This window comes from Kogia breviceps, chromosome 4 (assembly GCF_026419965.1).
Source record: "Kogia breviceps isolate mKogBre1 chromosome 4, mKogBre1 haplotype 1, whole genome shotgun sequence".
Taxonomy (NCBI): domain Eukaryota; kingdom Metazoa; phylum Chordata; class Mammalia; order Artiodactyla; family Physeteridae; genus Kogia; species Kogia breviceps.
The window spans coordinates 43,923,367-43,949,329 of record NC_081313.1 but is presented as its reverse complement, the minus strand read 5'-3'; the positions used below and the strand labels follow the sequence as shown (position 1 = coordinate 43,949,329).

The 25,963-nt window shown below is 38.4% G+C and overlaps 1 protein-coding gene across 4 annotated transcripts in view; it reads right to left on the bottom strand.

Moving 5' to 3' along the window:
• Positions 1-25,963, bottom strand: part of GPBP1 (GC-rich promoter binding protein 1) — a 71,856-nt gene that overhangs the window by 25,389 nt on the left and 20,504 nt on the right. For all 4 annotated transcript variants that reach the window (XM_059061132.2, XM_059061134.2, XM_067030996.1 and 1 more), the window contains exons 3-5: positions 13,398-13,517; positions 1,230-1,353; positions 870-1,093 (exon numbers count right to left, since the gene is read on the bottom strand). In XM_059061132.2, coding sequence (XP_058917115.1) covers positions 870-1,093; positions 1,230-1,353; positions 13,398-13,460 — 411 coding nt within the window. In that variant the 5' untranslated portion in view covers positions 13,461-13,517. The remainder of the gene's footprint in view (positions 1-869; positions 1,094-1,229; positions 1,354-13,397; positions 13,518-25,963) is intronic.

The window sequence follows — 25,963 nt, the reverse complement described above, 5'->3', positions numbered from 1 at the left end:
CAATTCCTCAACTCTTCTGTTAGGTTTGCATCACTGAATGTTTAGTTAAACATGCTCATTTTCAGAGCAAAGTACAAATTTATATTTCAAAAAGTGATGCTCTGGGCTTCCCTCGTGGCGCAGTGGTTGAGAATCCGCCTGCCAATGCAGGGGACACGGGTTTGTGCCCCAGTCCAGGAAGATCCCACATGCCGCGGAGTGGCTGGGCCCGTGAGCCATGGCCACTGAGCCAGCGCATCCGGAGCCTGTGCTCCGCAACAGGAGAGGCCACAACAGTGAGAGGCCCGTGTACCACCAAAAATATATGTGTATATATATATATAAAAGAAAACTGAGGTAAGCACTGAATGTGTACTCTAAAGCTAATGTTATTAGATGTTTACTCTCTAGAAAAGGGAAATTGTTTAAATTGCTATGAAGAATAAAATGACATAAATTTATCCAAAGTTTTAAAAAACTACATGGTGAGACACAGGAATATAAGTAGGAGGGAAGGAGGAAGAAGACTGGGGAAGGGGAGAGTTATGTACAAAAAAACTCACAAAATATAAGGATTAAAAATAATTGAGGGACTTCCCTAGCAATCCAGTGATTGGGACTCGGAGCTCCCAATGCAGGAGGCCTGGGTTCGATCCCTGGTCAGGGAACTACAGCCTGCATGCCGCAACTAAAGATCCCACGTGCTGCAAGTCAGACCCGGTGCAGCCAAATAAATAAATAAATATTTTAAAAATAAATAAATAAATAATTGAACCTGTCAAGTGTGATCTCTGTAGAAAATGAGATGTACTGATAAAATCTGAGAGGGACCTGATGCTTACATAGCACTTACAGAAACCTCATTTGTATTAAAATTATAAGAAACTTACAAAATCCTCAGCCTCAAACTGTTTGCGTTCTCTCTTGTCTTCTTTCCTCCCCGTTTCACTGTCAGGTATGCTGTTTTCATGTAGGCCCTGGCTTTTTCCAGAATGGAAAATACTGCTACGAGAACGGGAACTTCCACCATGGTATCCCCCTCGATGATTTATGTTTTCAGTACCATTTCTTCCATGTGTACGCCATCCATTTTTTTCTTTCCTTCCAAAGTTACCTTTATTTAATAATGGTAAAGTATTATAAATTCAAAGAAGATGGTTATGCTTAAAAATTTCATCACAATCAAAACATTCTTATAAGAATGTGAAGAAAATTATTCTTAAACTCTACTGTTCCTTAGCAAATTTTACCTCCATTAGGACGTCCAATTCCAGAATCAAAGCCATCTGAAGAGTTGTGTCGTCGACGATTCACATCATAACGATTTTCTGTCCATGAAAAGTTTTCAGAATGCTTTTCAAAATTCAGTGACGACTGAAACAGATTATAAGCATACAGGTAAAAATACATACAAAACTTGACTACAACTTGAAAAACTAGTAATACTCTGGCTTAATTTATTTCCAAGAATTTTAAATGGTTAAGAAGAACATTTTATAGTTATTTTCAATGTGTTTGGTAACTGGTAACTTATGAGTTCCATTGTTCATCTATTTTTTTCTACCTAACAGAAAGAAGAGCACCATTCTGAGCTCAACAACTATATTTATCCAAAAACTCTAAAGGTAAAAGACCGCTGTAAGGAAATCAAAGCAAATATAGTACCCTTCTTTTATAATAAAATGTAATATTGTGTATCACACACTATTTGATTTAAATAGCTCAAGATTTTCTTCAACATCAGAAAATTACGGCAAATGAAGCTAGTTCTATTTTAAGTTCTGTAGATTTATTTCCAAACTCTTCTCCAAAGCAAATGTTTTAAAAAAAATTTATCAAAGGAAGTGTGTAAAAATGATTCTAAAGAATGAGAAATGTATAAGAACATAAAAACTCACAATAATTCATGAAGGTTGCTGTTTTTCCCCAATATTAATCCATTAATCTGATAAAAAAATCACAATCAGAACTCCAGAACTTCTTTGTTTTAATGCCCTGACCATTCCTCTGGGTTGTACTAATATTACAATTCTCTCCAGGACAAAGAGTAGAGGTTCCTCAGTTATAATATAAACCCACTACACACACCCATTTCATGCAACTGGGCCCCTCCACATGGCTGCTGTGGGACTTAACTGGTGCAAGTTCCCCTACTGCCCCTGGCTTCATCCTCATGCTGCTTCTGTGCATGAAAGGTAAAGCCTTTGATTATCTGTCTTCTGCCAGCATCCATGAAACAACAGTAACAGGCTAGCTTGCTAAGCTTTTAAGTAGGGTAAAAACCCAAGCCCTTCACAGATCCTAACAGTTTTGGTGATGAGGATGTCACGCTCTCAGAGTTAAAACCTTCTGGAAAAAGAAAAACAAGGGTATGGTCTCTTGGGCCAGACTGAGGCATAGGAGAAGACTCTCCAGGATCTGGCAGCAATTGCTCTCGTCCAAGTGATAGGTGGAAGTAGGAGTCCCTCACTGTTTAGCGACCAAGTGGCAAGGGGCAGGACTGAAACAAGGTGTCCATATAGTGCTCTGATTGTTGCAAATCTCCTCTGAGTAGAAGGAAGGGATGTATTGTCATGAGATGGGGTCCCACCTGAAAGGCAATATGGCTGTGGTTGCCGAAGTCAAGTGGTCTCCAAAGTGGAACAGCAATGAACATAGAGAGTTTTGGAAAGACTGAAAACATTAGAAGTAAGTTTGTTAAGGCTGAACTGCTGCTACTACTGGAAACAAAGAAAAGGCAGAGTGGAAGTATTCTGTGCTCTTCGTACTCCCTGATCCCTTCCTTCCCCACATCAAACTCAGCTGCTTTAACAAGAAAGTGAACTGTGCGAGAACTTAAGGAAAGAAAAAGACAACTCTTTCAGTTCTGTTGCACACACGTACCCAAGACATCATCCTAACCACTCCCATGGAGGGGAGACAGTACTGAGCACAAGAGTGGCTGAAAGTTTTCAGTATGGGGCAAAGCCATGGCAGTATGGTACATGGGGGCATGAAAGGCCCCAGCCTGAGTGTTTGCTGGGGCCAGAAGGTACACAAGAGAGAAGGCAACACCAATCCTGGCTTCAGAAGCCAGAACAGCAAAAGCCTCCAAGCCACCCATGCAATCCCCAAAGGGGCAGTCTTTCTCTCCACCCTGTACTTTCCCACATTCCAAGCTAAAGAAATCATGTAATCTCCCGAAAGCTTAGATTATAACTCTGATATGCATGTACTAAACTCCTTAGTCTGTGACCCCATAGTGGGAAAAGGCACCCCAGTGCCCCAACATGGCCGATAGTTTGGAAAAAACTCAGCAGTAAGAGAGAGAAATTAAAAGCAATCTTGCAGGTGGGGCTATTAGGCCAACTCAATGTACTGTTGTGTTTTACAGTTAGTGCTAATGTTACATGCTTGTACTGAAAATGCTCAAGATTCTCCCATTCAGGAAATGTCACAGGTTGACAGATGATTCCCATCCCTTTCCAGGTGGTCTAATAAAAAGCACAGCTCCCAGAAGGAAAGAAAAGAAAATCAGATTATGTGGCTGAAGACTTGACGACTCTGGAGTATTCAGAGAGGCTATTTCCCAGTACGGCAGTGCCATCTGCCTGACACACGCACCAAGTACACTCCTTTTAAAAATGCAGTGTGGGGAGTTCCCTGGTGGCCTAGTGGTTAGGATTCTGGGCTTTTACTGCCATGGCCCAGGTTCAATGTTTAATCCCTGGTCGGAGAACTAAAATGCCAAAAGCTGCACAGTCAAAAGAAAAAAAAGAAGAAAAAGCGGCTCTTGCCCTAATGCTGAGCTCTTACTGAAAACAAACAACTCAAACTAAGTACTCACCAATAAAGTGGTACACCAATAAAGAGCCCAAGAGGGCGCTTGACCAAATGGAAATCATGTGTTCAACAGCATAGCTGGCCTAGCCCTAGAAGTGGCAACTATGCTTTGGAGTAAATGTTATTCCCCCGCCTATCACCTGTAACAAGCCACTATTTCAGTAAGGCTCTCAAATCAGAAAAGTTCCCTTAAACGCCTGAGCCTGGCTCACTGAAGCTTCAACTAAGTTAAAAGATAATGGTGCACACAGCAGCCATCCAACCCCAACAACTCTGGAAAACCAAATGGGTACGTGCTACTCAGCTAAACAGAACAAAATAAAAGCTACGACCCTCACCTTAGATAATATTCTTAAGGACAAGACATTTTATATTTTTCTAACTCTTGGTCTGTTGCCGATGGCCTAGTCATCTTGTCTGTCACCTGAAAAACTATAAACTAGCAGATTAAAAACATCTCTTTGGGGTCACACACTGTGGGAAACTGCAGCTGTTGCTGAGGCAATCTGAGTCACTCATGTTGATTCAGTAGGCTTGCTGTCTGATGAGAGTGAATGGCACTGAGACGACTGAAATTACAATGCTGATCAAGTCTTTGGCATACCACCTAGATCCATCATCACACCAGACACGGAACACACCCACTATCACAGACTGGCTACAAAATAAAGGACTTCCTCTTGCTGATGCAGAAGCCACCACTGCATGCCAACTTGTGACTCCTGCCAAAAGTTGGTCCATTTGTCTCACTGTGAAGAAGACCATATCACACAAGAACTACATCAAACCTTTGACTACTTCACGGAGTCTCACTACCACTGAAACTTTTTCAAGCTACACTGTTACTGCTGCAATCTGATGGGCTAACTCTGGTCACACTACTGTGACTCTTGAAATTAATTCATGTAATGTTTTTGGCATATTCCAGACCACTAACAGTCCACACTAACAGTACATCTTTTGTCAAAAAGGTCATCCCTGCAATGAGCCAATATTCAAAGTACTCAATGAACATTCCATATTCCCTATCTACAAGTACTGACAAGCATTTTAACACATCCCTCATCTCTTCTCACATCTTAGTAAGACAGTCTAGTCAATGAATGCAGCATAGCCAAAAAAGGATCATCATCTCCTCTTAGCCACTTCCTGAGTAATAATCAGGATGAAATAAGTGGAGAGTTATGAGATTATACAGACCTACATTAAAAACTCAAGATTCTGCCCTGATTATCCTGACATGATGTTTCTTTCTTTCCCCTAAGAACAACTGCAGGCCAGGCCACCCCTCAGGCTGATGGCCAACCAAAAAGGAATTCAAACAATCTGGTTTGGCCACCTGGATTCTCTTGTTGAACTGGCATGGTCCTACACATATACACAATGACCATTTGCTTGTGTACACTTCTCACCAAGTCCCCACTACAGTGTCCAATGTGGACCAAGGTGAGGGTGAGACACCTTTACAATGGGTCTCTGAAAACCATTTTAAAATGCCCCTCTCCCAGTCACGTCCAGTTCCTCTAGATAAAAAAATCTGGGTGCAAGAAGGCTGTCCATTTTGTTTTGTTTTAAGTGAAGCTGGAGCTATGGGAACGGGACATACTGATATCATGGCTGCAGAGGGAGAGCAAAATCCCTAGCACTTGGAAAAGAAACATCTTTGACCCCAGAAGGCGCAGGTAGGAAGGAGAACAATTAAGGCTCTCCCTGTCCCCTAGAACCAGCACTACTGCCTGAATCCAACAGCAGCTGGGGATAAGATTCTGACCCACTGGTCGATTTGTCATCCCCATCCATATGCTTTGAAATCAAAAAAATTCATGTGGCCATGGACAGTCCTTAACTATTCTGCTATACCTGATGTCAACATCAGCTCCTGAACATTAATGTGTAAAAAACGCCCTTGAATTTAATCCATGTTATGAATTTGGTGTTCCAGACGGCTAACAGTTCAATTAACAGTACCTCTTTTGGGACTTCCCTGGTGGCGCAGTGGTTAAGAATCCACCTGCCAATGCAGGGGACACAGGTTCGAGCCCTGGTCTGGGAAGATCCCACATGCCGTGGAGCAACTAAGCCCATGTGCCACAACTACTGAGCTTGCACTCTAGAGCCCGTGAGCCACAACTACTGAGTCCGTGTGTCATAACTACTGAAGCTTGAGCACCTAGAGCCCTTGCTCTGCAACAAGAAGCCACCACAATGAGCTCAGCACCAAAATGAAAAGTAGCCCCCGCTCGCCTCAACTAGAGAAAGCCCGCGCACAGCAACGAAGACCCAACGCAGCCAAAATGAAATAAATAATTAATTAATTAAAAAGGGGAAAAAAAACCTACCTCTTTTGTCAAAAAGATAACCTTGCCATGGACCAATATTCAAAGTACTCAATGGACATTCCATATTCCCTACCTGTACAACCTGTTTCATTCTGACTAATAAAAATTCATATGATTCTCTTAACACCTAAGTGGTCTTAGGTTATGCCATGTATGGCAACTGAGGTTGCAACTAATGACGACACTGTCCATGTTTCTTAACCAAACCAGTGTAATAGTAATCCAAATCAAGTTTAACAACAAATTGGAGTGATCTGTGTCCCTTTGGACAAACTGGAGTGATCTGTGTCCCTTTGGGTGCTATGTTTGTAAAAGGGGCGGGGTGGGGGGGCGGAATAAGCCACAGAATGTCTTCTATTGAAGATAAGTGTTGCTTTTTGGCCCATCTTATTGACCCTATAACTGTTGGTAATAACACCAAACCTCAAGTCAGTTTCCCTTGAGTGGATTTGAGGGGTGGAGGGCGCACACTGCGCAGCATGCTGGATCTTAGCTCCCTGACTGGGGATGGAACCTTGCACCCCCTGCAGTGGAAGCGTGGAGTCTTACCTTAACCACTGGACTGCCAGGGAAGTCCCTCCCTTGAATGGATTTTAATGGATATAACAGAGTGGTCTTAGACCATATACTGGTTGGCTGAAATAAATCATTTACTGGTCCCACCCACTAAGTTATTCACAATTGGCTAAATCCTGGTCTCATTCACTGTGCTGCTTGGGACACTGGTAGTAGCCTTCATTAAATGCTGTGTAAAACAAATTAAATGGATTTGGTTCTAGCCTCTGTTTGTCAGATTAATCAGAGTAGCTGAGTGAGTGGTAAAACCATGTGAAAATTCAAGTTTGGCCAAAAACATGTATGGCTGATGGGTGGACTATTGGGACAGGCAACCCATCATGGGCCCTGAGCATCCCTGAATGTTCTTATTGTATGCCAAGAATGCAAGGCCTTGACAGCTCTTTGTATGGCTCATTTCTCAGGGTTATGTTCACAGAGAACATTGAAAAACAGGTAACGTCCTACTCTGAGACAAAGAGCAGGCTTCTTATAAATGCAGTAGATTTCCCTCTCAGTGCAAGAACAGCATCCACCTGGGCCCCCTCCATGTCAACTCCCAGAGGTTTTAAGGGACATGAAGAACCAGTGCCACAATCATGCTGTGCTGCTTGTTGTACTAAGAGTAATAAAGCTCTCTGGGACTTCCCTGGTGGTGCAGTGGTTAAGAATATGCCTACCAATGCAGGGGACACGGGTTCGAGCCCTGGTCCAGGAAGACCCCGCATGCCGCGGAGCAACTAAGCCTGTGCACCACAACTACTGAGCCTGTACTCTAGAGTCCGCGAGCCACAACTACTGAGCCCATGTGCCACAACTACTGAAGTTGTGGCACTATACACACCTAGAGCCCATACTCTGCAACAAGAGAAGCCACCAGAACAAGAAGCCCGCACACCGCAACGAAGAGTAGGCCCCACTTGCCACAACTACAGAAAGCCCACGCGCAACAACGAAGACCCAATGCAACCAAAAATAAATAAATAAAAATAAACAAATAAAAAATAAAGCTCTTTGTCTCTGACCCGGAAGTCTCACATCTTTTGCCAGCATCCATGAAACAGTAACAGGCTACCTTGTTATAGTTACCTTGAAAGTAGGATAAAATTTCTGACCCTTCACAGACTCTGACATATAGCCAGCACAATAAAATATGAATAAGAAACACATGTAAGAAGACTGAAAATGCAGAGAGAAAACATATTTGTGAATGAACGTTTTTCCACATTAAAAAATCCAAAAGACATTAGAGTAAAAACTACTGAAGGTTGCTAGAAACAATACTAACACAAGAGACAATATATCTGCAACAAAGACTTAATATGAAAGCTTTTTAAAACAGCATTTAAGATAGCAACAAGAACTATAAAGTACTTGAACATATATCTAGTGAAATACATGGAAGACAAAAAAAGAACTATGTGACTTTACTTAAAACATTAAAGATCACACACACACACACACACACACTTCCAAAACCAATCCCCCCCAAAGGCAACCCAAAAGAAATAACAAAGGATGTGAACAAGCAATTCAAAGAAATATAAGTCAATGTCCAAGAAACAGTGAAAATACATTTCACAACAAAGATTGGCAAAAATGTTAACTGATAATCTGACAAAGTTTTGGCAAGAGTACCAAGTAAAGACAATAGTTATGCATAGCATATATAAATCAGCATACCACATGGAAGAGGAATTTAGCAATATAGAACTAAATTCCGGCAATTTTTCTTTTAACTGTAGGTGAGAGCCTTGCTATTCAAAGTGTGGTCCACAGACAAGCAGAATCAACAGCATTTTGAAGACTGTTAGGACTAGGACCCCATTAGAGACCTACTGAAATTAGAATCTGCATTTTAACAAAATTCCCAGGTTACTTTCATAGCCATTAATGTTTGAGAAGCAGAGGCCAAAAGAATTCTTATCCAGGACTTCCCTGGTGGCACAGTGGTTAAGAATCCACCTGCCAATGTAGGGGACACGGGTTCAAGCCCTGGTCCAGGAAGATCCCACATGCTGCGGAGCAACTAAGCCCGTGCACCGCAACTACTGAGCCTGTCAGTCACAATACTGAAGCCCACACGCCTAGAGCCCATGCTCCGCAACAACAGAAGCCACCGGAGAAGCCCGTGCACTACAACAGAGTAGCTCCCACTCGACGCAACTAGGGAAAGCCTGTGCACAGCAACTAAGAGCCAATGCAACAAACAAACAAACAAACAAAAGAATTCTCATCCATGTATACAAGGAGACAGTACATGAATAGTCAATACAGTTCTCTCTAGAGTAACCTAAAGATATAAATAATCTCAAATTAATGAGACAAATGAAATGTGATACAGAGGCACAAAACAGAATACTGTACAGAGTTTTAAGATAATTACAGCATATCTGCAGATATCAACAGGGGAAAAACTCTCAAAGATATAATGAATATAAAAACAAGGTGCAGACATAAATGATAATCGTTTATATAAATGTTTTTAAACATACAGAACAATACTATTTATTGATATTCACATACTTAGTAATAATATAACATGCACCGAGAATACCTCTGGGGAAAAAATGAAGACAGAAAAAGAACCGTGATGAAGTATATAGCAGACTTCAACTGTTTATTTCTAGAAGAGATACAGAACTAACGTGACAAAATATTAAGATGTGACTCTTGGATGGTTAAGTGTTCGTTTAATTATTCTTTATGCTTCTTTGTATGTTTAAATATTTTATTAGAACCATCCACATGGAGGAAAATATCTGCAGAATATATAGCAAACAAACCCCTCAATATGAAAAGAGCTATTACAAATAAATCACTAAGAAATAAATAAATAAATAAATTACATGAATAAGCAAGTTCTTAGAAACAGTTCCTAACACAAAAATATGCTCAACCATAATAATGCAAATCAAAACAATGAAGTGCCATTTTTCATCCAATTTCACAAAGATGAAAACAATGGGAAAACATCCAGTGTTGCCAAAATTGAAAAAACTGGTCCCCCCTTATAAAATTTTTATAGGATTTTAAGTTGGTACAACCTTTTTGGAGAGCAATTAGGCACTATCTACCAAAATGTAGAAATCTTCCAATTCGCTGATCCTGCTGCTAGGAATTTCCCCTACAAATATATAATCAAGAGATGCCCAGGCATTCCTGTGGCTTAATCCATTAATATGTACCCAATTAATTTCTGTAAATTCACCCAACAGAAGATTACAGTTGACAGTTGAACAATGCACCGACCCTCTGTGCAGTCAAAAATCCATGTATAACTTTACAGTCGGCCCTCTGTATCCACAGATCACACAGTACTACAGTACATATTTATTGGAAAATAATCCACATACATGAACAGAAATAAGTCAAACCCATATTGTTCAAGGGTCAACTGTACATAGCCACTGAAGAGTTAGATACCCATGTACTAAGTATAGAAATATACTGGAGATGCTATCCTTAAAGGGGGGGGGGCAATTTCATTTGTTTATCCAAACCAGGATAAAAATATATTCTGGTGTATGCATAAAAACGTCCTGGTATTTCACTTCTAAAAATTGGTCTACTTAATAATCAAGAAAAGAAAGTTATTAAGCTGATTAATCTTTAAAGTCAGGCACACATGGGCTCCTATCCTAATTCTAGCACTTTGGGTCAGGTTACTTATCTCACTCAACCTCAGTTTCCTCATCTGTAAGTGGGGGAAAGAAAACAGTACTTTACCTCTTATGATTTTTGTTAGCCTTCTTATAAAGTGTTTTACACAGTGATTGGTATGCAGTAATGACTCAAGAAACACTAGTTATTACATTTTAAATCTTTTTCTGAATTCTCTTTCAAAATATAGCACAATTTTCTGATTCCCAGAATACTTAAATCAAAAGCTAACAGAAACTACATAGTAAACAAAAGTTCCAGTGAACTCAACTACAAGTCTGACTACATTTTCTCATCCTCTCTTAGCCTAAAGCACACATTTTCAAGGCAAACCGACACTGCTTACATTATTGAAGGAAAGTTAATTACAATGTTACTTTTCAAACTGCAGGTCAGGGCCCATTATAAAGGACATGAAATTAGTAGCAATTTGCATTTTTATTGGGATAAAAAAGAAGACCAAAAGAGAAAGAACACAGGTAAATGACTTTTGTCTTAGTTATATCAATGTGCACATAAAAACATAATGTAAAATTTCTTACTGGGTCCCAATCAACAGTTCAAAAGCCAATGCCCCATTTCACAGACATGAACAACCACATGCAGTTTAAAATTTCACCACATGATGGTGCTAAACTTCTGCATACCTCAGAAAACTGCTCAGGTGCAGTGCTGGAAAACACTGCTACCCTTAACTCAAGTGCTCCTATCATCCCTTCAAATAACAAAAAGACTTAACACTGAATTGAGGGGGAGTGGTGGTGGGATGAATTGGGCAATTGGGATTGACATATACACTACTATGTATAAAATAGATAACTAATAACCTGCTGTATAAAAAAAATAAAATTCAGAAAAAAATCCTGGTAAGTTGAAATAGAGAACCCAACAGTAATTTAAGTCTATCTTATTTATTCAGGATAAGATTAAAAGGGCTCTGGCAGACAAGAAGAGATTATAACTGAGAATCTATGAATAGTGATTGTGAGCGATACAAACAGTATAAGAAGTCATTACTAAATGTGTATACTTGTTTGTGTTCGTCAAAACCACTCTGGGTAAGGTCTAAGGAGATAGTTTCAAATACTGCTAGTTAAGAGTTCAAACTGATATTGCTTTCTGTAGGCAATTTAAAATAAATTAGAATAATTGATAATTTAGAACAGGCAATCCGAAGTCTCAAAAACATCATCTTCATTCATGATCTATATATCCAGATCAAAAGTCTAGTTCTAGAAAACAGTAAGAATTCAAGAGTCTGGTTCTAGGGCTTCTCTGGTGGCACAATGGTTAAGAATCCGCCTGCCAACGCAGGGGACATGGGTTCGAGCCCTGGTTGGGGAAGATCCCACATGCCACGGAGCAACTAAGCCCATGCACCACAACTACTGAGCCTGCACTCTAGAACCCCTGAGCCACAACTACTGAGCCCGTGTGCCACAACCACTGAGCCCGTGCGCCTGGAGCCCATGCTCTGAAACAAGAGAAGCCACCACAATGAGAAGGCCACGCACCACAATGAAGAGTAGCCCCCGCTTACCACAACTAGAGAAAGCCCGTGTGCAGCAACTAAGACCAAACGCAGCCTTAAATAAATAAATTAAATAAATAAATAAAACAGGCTAAGTACATAAATAGACATTTAAAAAAATGAAAACAAGTCTTATACTCATTTCAAAGAAAATGAACTAAAGAGAAAAAGGAGGGAGGAGCAAGAAACTCATATGTATCCAGGCTCTGAAGTAGGCCTGGAAAGAAATGAACCCAGGAAAGGCATAACTGAGAGCAGCCTGGGGGGTGGGGGGTGGACACAAACAACAGCAGCAACAGCGAAGCATATTCCAGAGACCTAAACACAAGAGAAAAGGGGGCAGAGTCAGTAACTAAGAAGTGATCTCAGTTGCTTCTCAGTAATAGTCTACATTTCCTAACAACTATGATCCATTTTATGTCTATGAAATGAAATGGTTATTTTACGAAATTCCAAAATGAGGCCTATGGAAATATTACAGAATAGAAAATGCATCCTAGATTCTAGTCTAGGCTCACACTAATTACATGAAAACAGGCCAATTAACCTTCCAGAGAACCATCTGTATAAAATAAAGTCAGTTCACATGATCATTAAGAGCCATCTTCAAACTTTAAAATTCTCCTGTCTAGGAGAATCTTCTCTCTCCAATGCAGCTTTTTCAATGTATTATGCTCTGACAAGTCCTTACTGGGGAACAACCTTCCAAATTGTACAAATGTTCCTATAAGAGCTGTTTTAGTAAACTCTTTTATAAGAACTGCCTGTACCCCCAAAAGGTTCTAGATGAATGCCTTAGCATGGCAGAGCTTGATTAACAGGCAAGCAGATGATCAAGACCCCCTCTTGATTCCTTTGCACTATGGAAAAAAAGTAGAAGACAGCTATTGAGCCAGACAGACTGATTCTAATCAATTTCAAGGTCCCTCTTAGCATGTCTTGTAACTGGATGACAATTTCAATGTCAAGCAAGTCTTATACAAACTATGTTCTGTTTTGGTTATGTAAAATGAACATTTTTAAATTAGTGAGTCACCTGATACGTAACAACACTGCAAAGTTCTCAGAACGCCTAAAATTTGAGTAATATGCCATTCACAGTCTCATTTATTTGAAAAAGAAGTCTTCCGGTTATAAGACTTCAAAAACTTCTGATTTTTTAAAAAACATTATCTATAGGAAAGTAAGTAAAGCAAGTTATCAGAAGAATAGTATAGGAAAAGGTAAGATGAAAAGTAATGTGCAATGTACTTACCTGGTTTGAATTTTTCAATGCAGAGCTTTCAAAAGACAACTTTTGAAGTAAATGGTTTAGTATGTTGATGGTATATTGAAAATTGACTTTTTAAATAATAAAAACCAACAGATTAAATATAAAATAACTTAGAAAATAATATAAAAAGTATTTTACAACAAAAACATTAAGCTTAATTACATCTGTGTAGAACGTGAACTTAACAGAGGCAGACAGAAAGACAAGAAGAAAAGAGAGATGCAAGAAAAAATACCTTTGTTGACGATGGTGGGGTAGGAAAATTAAGCCAGGCTGGAGCAAAGTCATGCTGCGCCATTTAGGTCCAGTCTCTCCAACTCAGCGAAACAAGGCTTCAACACCTCATGGCAAGTCCCTGTCGTATAAAAATAGAAGGTATTAGATCTATACAGCTCCTGGCCAAAATTATCTTCTTATACCTCCTTTAAATTACAATGATCTGACTACTACAAGATTTCAATTATAATGAAATTCTAGAAAAGGCAAAAATATAGTGACAGAAACTAGATCAGCAGAGTGCAGGTGAAGGGCCTGGAGAGGACAGAAATGACTACAAAAGGAAGGAAGAAATTTTCAAGGGTAACTGAGTATTTATCCTAATTGTGGTGATGATTATACAAACTATACACTTGTTAATAAAACTCATCAAATTGCGCACTTAAAACTGGATAATTTGGGGCTTCCCTGGTGGCGCAGTGGTTGAGAAACTGCCTGACAATGCAGGGGACACAGGTTCGAGCCCTGGTCTGGGAAGATCCCACATGCTGCGGAGCAACTAGGCCCATGAGCCACAACTACTGAGCCTGTGCTCCACAACAAGAGAGGCCACGACAGTGAGAGGCCCAAGCACCACGATGAAGAGTGGCCCCTGCTTGCCACAACTAGAGAAAGCCCATGCACAGAAACGAAGACCCAACACAGCCCCCAAAAATAAATAAATATTTTTTTAAAAAAACTGGACAATTTTATTATAAATGATCTCAATGATGCTTGTTTTTTTAATTACAATAGTCATCACAAATAGATGAGTTATCAAGTGTCTCCTGATGTGACACAATAGGATGCATGCAGCACTATCTATGTACACAGCACAAGTTATTCTTGCTGTCAACCCTTACAGAATCTGAAATCTGATTTAACTAACAATTTGCAGGAAATTCAACATAGAGAAACAAATTAAAGGACAAATGAAGGAAGTAATCCACCAAATGCAGATCACACAATACTCGAGTCAAATGATCTGATTTCTTCAACAAATAAATGGCTTTCATAGGCACAGCAGTCAAATACATGTGGCCCTTACATAAATCCTTACTCAACCAAGTTTAAAAAGTGAAAATTATGAAACAGTCAAAAATCTGAACATGAGCCAAATATTAAATGACTTTAAGAAATTACTAATCACTTTAGATGTGATGACTGTTAGTGCAATGCTGGTACAGTGGACCCTTAAAGAACAAGGTTTAGAACTGTGAGGGTCCACCTATACATGGATTTTTTTTTTTCCCCCACTAAATACATACTATAGCACTTCACAACCTGAGGTTGGTTGGATCCAAGGATGTGGAGCATCGGGTGTGGAGGGCCAACTGTAAAGATTTTCTGACTTTTCAAGTCAGACTTTTCAACTGCATGGATGGACAGCACCCCAACCCCCACCCTGCTCAAGGGTCATCTGTAATAAAAGGACATATACAGAAGTCTTCGCAATTAATCAATCATCTGGAATTTGCTTAAAAAAAAAAAAAAAAAAAAAGGGAACGCTGAATAAGGTGTCACTGAAACAAGGTTGTCCATATATTTATAAATGTTAGCAGGTGTATAGTCTCTCTACTTACACATACGTTTGAAAATTTCCATAATTAAAAGGTTTTTTAAAATTACAATCATCACAATGGGTATCCACTGCTCTTGCATTCTAAACTTAACTTTTTGGAAGCCTCTCTCAATTTCATCAATAAAAATTTCGAGTTGCCAGCCCAATCTAAACACAGTAAACTCACAGTTTTTTGAAATGAGGGAGAAGCCAACTGGGCAACTGTACTCATTTCAATATAGAGCTTACATATTAGTCAATGAAGAAATCAAATTTCCTGAACACTAATGTCTAAGTTTACTAATAAATGTTTCATATTTACAACTACATAATAATCTCAAAAGTGAAACTTTAAAAAGCAAAATGATCAATAACCATTGTTAGTCTTCCTTTTTCAAAATTCTTTCAAATATAAATAAGTGCCATGGCAGAATTTGTCATACCAATTTCCTAAAATACTTTAAAAATTGTCAAGATACTACAGAAATATTCTACTTCTATCCCAAACTGTACTGGTTCATTACAAGAAAGGTTAAGGAAAAAAGCCCAAAAAACAAACAAACAAAAAACCCGATACAATTTACCAATACCAATAGAACACTTATGAAACAAATGCAATATTTGAAGACTGTACCTAAATCAAAATGAACTACACAAAAATTTGGACATTCTGAGCTCTAATTCTACCACCACCATACATTATATTTTAAAGTCTTCTGAAATAAAAATGAAAACTCAAGTGTTTTAGGATGTATAAAATATTTTATTATCTATTTTGACATGAAGCTAAATACTGCTTTGAGGTGTCTATGATAGGATGTTACTTTTTCAACAACTTTTTAGAAACTTTTTGACATAAACTCTTAAAATTATAGGTCCAATAACTCAATGAGAATGCAAAATTATTTTTATAGCTTGTTCCAAATAAAAATTCACAAAAACTCCAAAGGACCTAAATAAAATAACCAATAATTTAATAAAGCTTTTTCATTTTATACAGGCTCTCATCCCAAATGATGGTTAAATGAGAAGTTACATTCTAAAACTTATCCCTAGGAGGCAAACCACTACTACTGTCTCTGTTTCTGCAATGTCTTTATGAATTCTAATTTAAATCGAGTTCTTAAAGAATAAAGCATGGATAGCTAATGGCATAGGTTTTCCTGTTCTGAAAAAAGGTAAAGAGCAATACTAGCTAATATTAGGACATTTACACAAGTGTGTGAAAGGATCAGGATATGCTACCCCCAAAATATGCCACTTTGACATAAGAAAAATTTTGAGCTGAAGGCATGTGAGTTCCTGAAATCCCTTACCTACCTCAAAGCAGAGCCTCCCAAAAGAATTTATTAATCCCGTCCCCTGGAACAACTCTAATCTTCTCCTTCTGGGAGACAAAAAAAAAAAAAAAAAAAATCCAGCACCACCACACCCAGACATTGCCACAAACTCCTAAGGACCCAGTTATCGATCTATCTTTTCTCAAAAGTCATTTGCTTATTCTATTAAGTACCCTTTTTCCCTGTGAAGTTAGGTATAGCGATCCCAAATTCTACTCATCTCTTTGAGTTACTCATCTCTAAGTACTGCCACGTGTGAGAACACGCTAATAAACTTGTTTGTTTTCTCTTAATCTGTCTTTCCTCAGTCTAATTTACAGGGCCCCAGCCAGAGAACCTAGGAAGGTAAAAAAGAAATTTTACCCCCTACACATATAAAAGCAAATTAAAGTTTAAAAGCTCCACCCTATCCATTTTCTTTTTCTTTCTTTGAATTTTATTTATTTTTTATACAGCAGGTTCTTATTAGTTACCTATTTTATACACATTAGTGTATACATGTCAATCCCAATCTCCCAATTCATCCCACCATCACCATCCCCACCCTCTTTCCCCCTCCATTTTCTTTTAACTGTGCTTTATGCCATCTGATTTCATTCCATCTTCCTTTCCCTGTATGTTATAGGCTGAACTGTGTCCATTCCTCAGTCCCCCCTGCCCAAAATTTCATCATGTTGAAACCTAACATACCTCTGAATGTAAAAAGAAAGAAGGAAAGAGAGAGAAAGAGAGAGGGAGGGAGGGAGGGAGGGAAAAATGCTGCCAGTATGAAAATCCTAATTTCTCATCTCACCCAATTTACAACTTGTTCACCACTGACAATAAAAATCCACCAGGGGAAAACTGGTTCTGAAATAACCCAAATCTAAACTCTATACGTTCTAAGTGTACATACCTGACTTCAAAAAAAAGACCACCAACTATTTAGAAGTCCCAAATATAGTTCTTTGAATTGAAAACTAATATACTTTGGCAAGAAATACACAAATAGATGGGATGTTCCTATTTCTGGTAATGTTTTACTTCTGAATCCACAAAATTTGTGCCAAAGAATGAGCATCAAACTTACATCTTTATAACGGTTTATATTTCGGATAAATAAGCTTTAAAAGTCATGAAGCCTATCAAAAACACCCCAAATCAAGCAATGGCTAAAGCATTCTAACTAGAGGCAGAATACAGATTATTGTTAAAAAAAGAACATGGGGGGACTTCCCTGGTAGTCCAGTGGTTAAGAATCTGCCTTCCAATGCAGGGGACTCGGGTTTGATCCCTGGTCGTGGAACTAAGATCCCACATGCTGCAGGGGAACTAAGATCCCACATGCTGCAGGGCAACTAAGCCCGCACACTACAACTACTGAGCCTGTACCAGAACTAGAGAGCCCGCATGCTGCAACAAAATATCCCACATGCTGCAACTAAGACCTGACGCAGCCAAAAATAAATAAATAAATAAAATATTTTTTAAAAAAAGAAAAATAGAACATGGGCTTCAAAGTCCAACAGGCCTGGATTCAAATCAGCTCAACCAGTTACTAGCCTGAGTCTCAGTATCCTCTCTTCATTAAAATTAAGATAACTACTTACTTACCTTATAAAATTCATCCTGAAAACTGTTAAAGTCATTAAGAAAAAAGAAAAAAAACTAGTACCCTTCACCACCATAATGGTTTTATAACAACCCTTGAATAAGGTTAAGTTTTTCCAACATTAAACAGCTAACATTCCTTCATTAGGAAGGCGAGAACCAGAAGACCACTATTTAGTCATCTTTAGTTCTCTTAATAGTAAACCTGTGGAATACTCCTTTAGTAAGCTTAGTTTAATACATTAACAGATTTCCTTTAAAAAGTAGTCTTCTTCCCAATTCAGGCCTAAAGCCATTATACAGGGCAAAGCAAAGGAGCCAAGGGTCTAAAAATAAGTGTTAGAGCCAGAGTAGGGATGAGAGGGTATCAACACATGGAACTGGCCCAGCACAGGATGTCAGCATCAAAGCAGAGCAACAAAGGACATCCATGAAGGAGAGACAACCAGGGATGGGGCAGTGAGCCCAAAAAGAGTGAGGAAGGCATCCATGCAGTAGAAAGGAAGCAGCTAGAATTAGGAGTTTTAAGACTAAGCAGAGAGAGAAGGGTATCCACATGGAAGTGGCAGCTGGGGCTACAATAAAAAATTGGTTATATACAAGGAAAACTTTTGATCAAATAAATATATTTAGAATGATGAAAACTAATAAGTTTCATACTGTTAAAGACGGTAACTAATAATGGAAAAGATGAAAACTAGAATGAATGACATGTTGTTGTATGATTAACACAAGTCACATATTAATAAAATACTAATATTCATATATATCATAAAGATAAATATTTCTGGGTGTGTGCGTGTGTGTATGTATACATATCCCTCCTCTACCCCAGCTCTGCGCACTGAACGGGCCAGGCCTGAGCATAGTGACACTCCAATAGCAACAAGCATACTTAACATCCAGGTCTTGTCTTCTAAAAACCATTTTCCAATGAAAGAAACCAGGGCTTTTTTGAGAAATGAACAGCTGATTCCAGGGCTAGGAAAAGATGACAAAGTAAGTCTGGAATATTTTGTTGTGGCAAAAACCAAGGAAGTGTCCAAATAATGACTGGGAAATATCAAAAGGACACAGAAACCGGCTTGTGTGAGCTCCCATTGGTCAAATCAGGGACAATTTGAGCATTAAAAATGAGAAAATATATGGGAAGGACATCAACACAAATGGTGAGATACAGAACTCCAAGAGCCTACCCCTCCACACAAACACCAAAAAAATCAAGCAAAATCTGTCAGAACCAACTTTATCATAACGCTGAAAAAGTCAAAGGTTTACAACAATTAGGGTAGCACTGAATCAAGAAAATGGAAACTTTAAAATGATAGTAAAGCTTTATGACATTTTCACTCGCCCTTGACCCACATCTTCTCCCGGGCACAATGGAGGTTTTGAAGACCCAGTGTAGGGCTCTGGTCTCTGTTTCCAGAGTGAGCAGAGTAGACCTGATTCTCACAGAATTGTTTGTCTGTGTAAACCTGTCTGGGGGCTACGTGAGGACCGAGGAGAGGCACTTGCCTTTGTTTTGCCTAACAGAGAAGGGAAATGTGTCAAGCAGAGAGCAATCCTCCAAAACACTGTAAGGCAAATGCACAGCCCCCTGCCAAGGACAGAGGTTTACAATTCAGTGAACAGTAGCACACCCAAAGCCTGGGAGAAAAGGCTGAGAGGGAACTGGGTGGCGGGTGGGGGAGAGTTATGGCATTTCAACAAACTCCCTCATGCCCTATAAAGGAAATTAGAAAACCACACCAACGCTCAGGGCAAGATGCATGCTCAGAAAAAAAAAACCTGAGAAGGTCCTAAGCTTTCACCCCTGGCTGATCATCAGGTTCAGCAAAACCAGTACATAAAGGCTAAGACAGTTATAAACACTGTGTAAAGAAATGCCCTACCACAGATCCAATAAGAAAAAAGTGGGCGAGTTTTTATTTTTTTCCTTTCCCTTTATTTTTATTCCCTTTTGGCTCCAGGCATACATCTGCAACAAAACACTAGCTGACAAGGTAAAGATGGCTCTTGTTTGAAGAGCTCGGAGAACAGCAGTATCCATGGACAGCTGAAATAAAACTGCTATTGTACTGCACTGAAACTACTTTTTGTAACCACTGAACCTTTAGTAAAGTCTTACTAAAGGCTGCAACCTGTCTCAGATGTGCTGTGAGCACCAAGATGGTTTCTGGCTTGGCCCATGTGTAAAGGATTTGCAACCTTTAGACAAGATAATATACTGACCCTGATAACTTTTATATTCTGTTCATCATGGATTTTTTTGCATTAATTTAAATTTCATTAAAATGTTATTTATCTCAAACAACAACAACAAAACACTAGGTGATCACAATCTAAGGGACAGAGAATTCAGAAACTAACCAACACAAAGAATACAGACTTTCAGAAATAGTTTAGAAAAGTCACTAAATGAACACAAAACCACAACCCCCAAGGATGGGGAGAGAAAACATTTAATTCCTAGAGTCTCCAAATTACAATATTCAAAATGTTCTATTTTCTAACAAAAATTACAACGCGCGCAAAGAAACAATAAAGTATGGCCCACTGTGGGGGGGGGGCGCAACATGGAAGGGAGGTTGTGATATTAGCAGACACAGTCCCTGATGATGAACAGACATCTATTGTCTTAAATACAAAGAGCTAAAGGAAACCAGGAGAACAATGTCTCAACAAACAGAATGTCAATAAAGAGACAGGAATTACAGCAAAGAACCAAACAAATTCTGGAGCCAAAAAGTACAATAACTGAAATGAAAATTTCACTAGACAGTTTCAACAGCAGATTTGAGCGGCAGAAAGAACTTGAAGAGGTCAATTAAAATTATCAGTCTAAGGAGCTGGAAGAAAAAAAAGAAAACTGAACAGAAAAGACCTGTGGGACACCATCAAGCATACCAACATACAGATAATGAAAGTTTCAGAAGCAGAGAAAAGGAGCGGGGTAGAAAGAGTCTCTGAAGAAATAATGCCTAAACACTTATCAAATTAACTAAAGAAACAATATATCCAAGAAGCTAACCAAACTCCAAGAAAGATAAACACAAAAAGATTCATACCAAGACACATAACCAAACTGTCAAAAGCAGAGAATCTGCAAAGCAGGGAGCCAAACGCAACTGGTGGCATAAAAGGGATCCTCAATCAATAATAGGCCACATTGTAATGAACAAAGACCTACTATAGGGCTTCCCTAGTGGTGCAGTGGTTGAGAGTCCGCCTGCCGATGCAGGGGACAGGGGTTCGTGCCCCGGTCCGGGAAGATCCTACTTGCCGCGGAGCGGCTAGGCCCGTGAGCCATGGCCGCTGAGCCTGCGCGTCCGGAGCCTGTGCTCCACAACGGGAGAGGCCACAACAGTGAGAGGCCCGCGTACCGCAAAAAAAAAAAAAAAAAAAAAAAAAAAAAAGACCTACTATATATAGAACAGGGAACTATACTCAATATTTTATAATAACCTATCAGGGAAAGAATCTGAAAAGGGATATTTATATGTATACTGAATCACTATGCTGTATACCTGAAACTAACATGACACTGTATATCAACTGTACTTCAATTTTTTTTAATTTTTAAATAATAATATGCCACATTAACAAAATGAAGGAAAAATACCATATGATCATCTCAGCTGCTGCAGACAAGCACTGGACAGAATCTAACACCCTTTCATGATAAAAACACTCAACCTGATAAAGAACATCTATGAAAAAACCACAGCTAACAACATACTCAACACAACTTGTGTAGGTATTCAATGGAAAAAGACACATTCTGTTAGGATTAACCATGAAAACATGCTAAGAAAAAGAAGCCAGGCACATCCAGAAGCCAGATCACAAGTTGCAAAATCCCAGTTTTTATGAAATATCCAGGATAGACAAATCCATAGAGACAAGAAGCAGAGACAACCAGGGACTATGGGAGGGAGGAACGAATGGGTACTGGTTGCTAAATGGATACAGATTTTTCTTTTGGGGTGATGAAAATGTTCTGGAACTTGGTAAAGCTGGTGGTTTCACATCATTGTGAATGTACTAAATGTCAGTGAATTATAGTTTTAAAATGGTCAATTTCATGTAATGTGACTTTTGCCTCAGTAAAAATAAAAGTGCTGTAACCCCTTGAATAAAGCATATGAATCCAGAGAGATGAAAATTTTAGGAGGAAGAGGTTATACAATTTCTAAGAACCTCAAAAAAAGAACAGTTACTAGTTTTGCAGTGATATGGCCTGGCAAATAGCCTAGGAAATCCTTAATCAACAGATCAAAGTGAATCATCAGTAACAGAACGAACTGAAATTGCATGCCAATGAGCAAAACAGCACCACTTCACTTTTATAATATCCTAACCAAAGATAAAGAAGCACAGCCTGTCTAAACAGGAGAAAAGCTAACTTTAGAGACATTACATGTACTAAAAGAACTGGCCCATAATCTTCAAGAATCAGGTTATGCAAGTCAAGAAAAATCATTTTTTAAAAATGACGCTATGACATGTTTATTCTATAATTTTATGAGTCATGTTTTTAACTTTTGAAAAGTATACTTTGACATTTTATTCCATTCAGTTTTGTTTGCTTCACTACTGCAATACCATTAATAAAGTTTTATTAATATTTAGTAAGCACTAGGTAATTTCCAGACTTCCCTAATAAAAAATAAGAGGCCCCTCCCCTATGGAGTCTGATTCAACAGGTCTTAAGCAAGGCCTAGAATCCTGTTCTTAAACAAGCACTTAAAGTAATGATAATCAGGAAAAAATGGTAAATACTGTAATAAATATTTACAAGAAAAAAAATCCTTGCCTATGGAACATGACCCCTAAAGGAAGCAAAATAATCTATTACTTTACTATTTTTTGCAGTTTTGGTCATGACACAGTGTCCAATATCTTCTGTTATCAAACTCAAAACTACAGATTAGACTCTCTCAAATATAAAACAGCATTAGCAAATTTCACAAGAAATCTAGACTATTAGAAATTTCCATCCTTTAAGAAGTTTCATATTATTAATGCTTGCTTTAACCTGGAATTTTGTTAGACCCCCATCCCCCTCAGCTTACCTCATTAAGTTGTTCAGAACCTTTCTATGCTTTACTTACATGAAAAAAAATCATTAAAAAAACAGAAGAGGAATGTTATGAGAACTGTTATTATCTGTTAAATTGCTACATATGAAAATTGCTACTTTCACCCCTACAAAAAAGAATTTGAGAAAAACACATTACTGGAAACAGCATGCTTTCAATTCTCAAGTTTTTAGGTTTAATACACAAAATGTAACTGAAGTACTCCAAAACTTACAATGAGCTGACTTAATTTTCATAAAAAAGGTACCACTACAAAAAATTAAGCCTTACTCTATAAACAAATTTTTACTCATTGAGCTTCTCTTTCCCTCACAAAACTAAACAGTTTAAGTCATCTCTGAATGAGATTTTTTTTAAAGGTTGGTAAAGGTAAACTTTAATTCAGAATTATACTGCAAACAATATGGACTAAACAGCATAAAATTTAATTCAAATCAACTCATTTACTAAACAGCCAATGTAAGCAAAAACAAGTACTAAACACTGAATATACAAGGTCAGTTTTCCTTCTAACAGCTAACAAGCTAACAACTGGAAAACAAGGTTGCTGCCTCAAACCCTTTATCAGAAAAGGTATAAGCAAATTATTAATCTGAAGTATTTAACCATTAGAAAAGTGCCAACATTATCAGGGTTCAAATAGAGTAAACGTATACACTTAAAAATATATATATGTTGGAATCAGCTTAGATACGTTCTCTGAAAAGTGGGCAGAATCAGAAGAGATAAATAATTTACCGCTAAGCTACACAGCCAGTAATATGAACTCAGATTCTTCTGCCTCAAAAGCCATGTTCTTTGTTCACTACCAGTATATTTCTCAAACTTTCCCACAGAAATTACTTAAACTAATAACAAATTCATTCTCCTGCCCCACCAAAATGTATTTTCAGAAAGTAATCAAAGTAACTCATCCTCAAGTCCTACTTTTTACAAACTTATGAAATTTCTGCACTATACTATAATATATCCATGTATGTATTCATATAAAAAATTTTAAGTTATTTACCATCAAGTAAAACAACCTTGCACCAAGAGATGACTGGTTTACCTTTTACCCTATGTGTTTCTTAAACCATGTGTTTGAGAAAACAGTGTTATAACAATGTAAAATCCCAGCGATGACTTAGTTCAGCTGGAATATCAACATGAACAAAAAAAGAACGTAAGTATATATGACTATGGTTAAAAAATATATATCTTGGATACAACAAACAATGTCTCATATACTGTAGAACTGGATTTTTTTAAAAACCAGGATATTATATACTACAATCAAGAAACTTCTAAATTACCGTCCCTTAAGACTCAAAGGTAGTCTTTCTTATTTAATATGTTCAAACTTACTTTATTTAGCCCAAGACACAAAACCATAATGCTTAACGTTTTATTTCAATTAAGCAGAAAACAAAATTACCCTCTCCGGCACTGATGCAGGAAGGAAATGGAATGTATCACTGTTTCTCCCCACCTGCCCCCACACCTTGGCCAGTAACATAATTCTAAAAAATAAAAACTGAAGCAGTCAGTCACTCTGTGTGAAGAATTTAGAGTAAGCATGGAACATCTCTGAACAGGTCTCTTAAAACTACTGGGGGCTTCCTTTCTAAATGGTACTAAACCATTCTGCTACAAATGTATCTGAACTAATGAATCTAGTCACTATACTCTCAACACATCAAGCCAGTAATGAACAGGTCAACCAAACACCACTTAATATGCCAGGTATATCTAAAACCTAGTAGAGAAAATACTCTGGGGACAGTAAGCAGCGTGCTTTGAACAGCACACAGAAAAAAGAAATCTGAACTACATTCAGCAGGCAAGGGAAGTACTCAGAAGTTTTAAAGTTGCAATTACATGTCTGGAAATGTGCTTTCAGAAAATAAATCTGGTAGCTTGTTGTAAAATAAAGGGAGGATTCAGTAAAACACCTGGAGAGGAAAAGGTATTAAAATCTAGAACTTTAGTTCCCATTACCACCCATTCATAAAAAATGTTTTCAAAAGTTTCGTTAATTTTTTTAAAGGACTATTCATGAGTTCAATTCCAATGGAAAAGAGCTTCCCTCAACTTTCTAAAAACTACAACATAAAAGCCAAACTCAAAGCTCTCTTATAAAAAATGGAAGTAAAGAGAGCAAGAGTAAGGGAGTAGTACAGGCAATTCAATAAAGTTGGAACACTCCCTCATACCATACACAAAAATAAACTCAAAATGGCTTAAAGACTTAAATGCAAGACATAACACCATAAAACTCCTAGAAGAGAACATAGGCAAAACATCCTGACATAAATTGTACCAATATTTTCTTAGATCGGTCTCCCAAGGCAATAGAAATAAAAGCAAAAATAAACAAATAGGACCTAATCAAACTTATAAGCTTCTGCACAGCAAAGGAAACCATAAAGACGACCTACAGTCTGGGAGAAAATATTTGCAAACTATGTGACCAAGAAGAGCTTAATTTCCAAAATATACAAACAGCTCACACAACTCCAGAACAAAAAAACACAAACAACCCAAACAAAAAATGGGCAGGGGCTTTCCTGGTGGCGCAGTGGTTGAGAGTCCGCCTGCCGATGCAGGGGACATGGGTTCGTGCCCCGGTCTGGGAAGATCCCACATGCCACAGAGCGGCTAGGCCCGTGAGCCATGGCTGCTGAGCCTGCGCGTCCAGAGCCTGTGCTCCGCAACAGGAGAGGCCACAACAGTGAGAGGACCACGTACCACAAAAAAAAAAAGAGAGAGAGAGAGAGAGAACATTCCTGTAAATGAAGGAAAAAAATCAGAATGCATCAAATTTCTTAAAGATCTCCTGCTATAACACAACAAAATAGCAATCAAAGTGCTGAGGGAAAAAGTATTTTGAATCATGAAAGCTATACCCAAAATATCAAGTGTGAGGCAGATAAATACATTCTCAAACAGTTCCTAAAGCCAGGAGGAA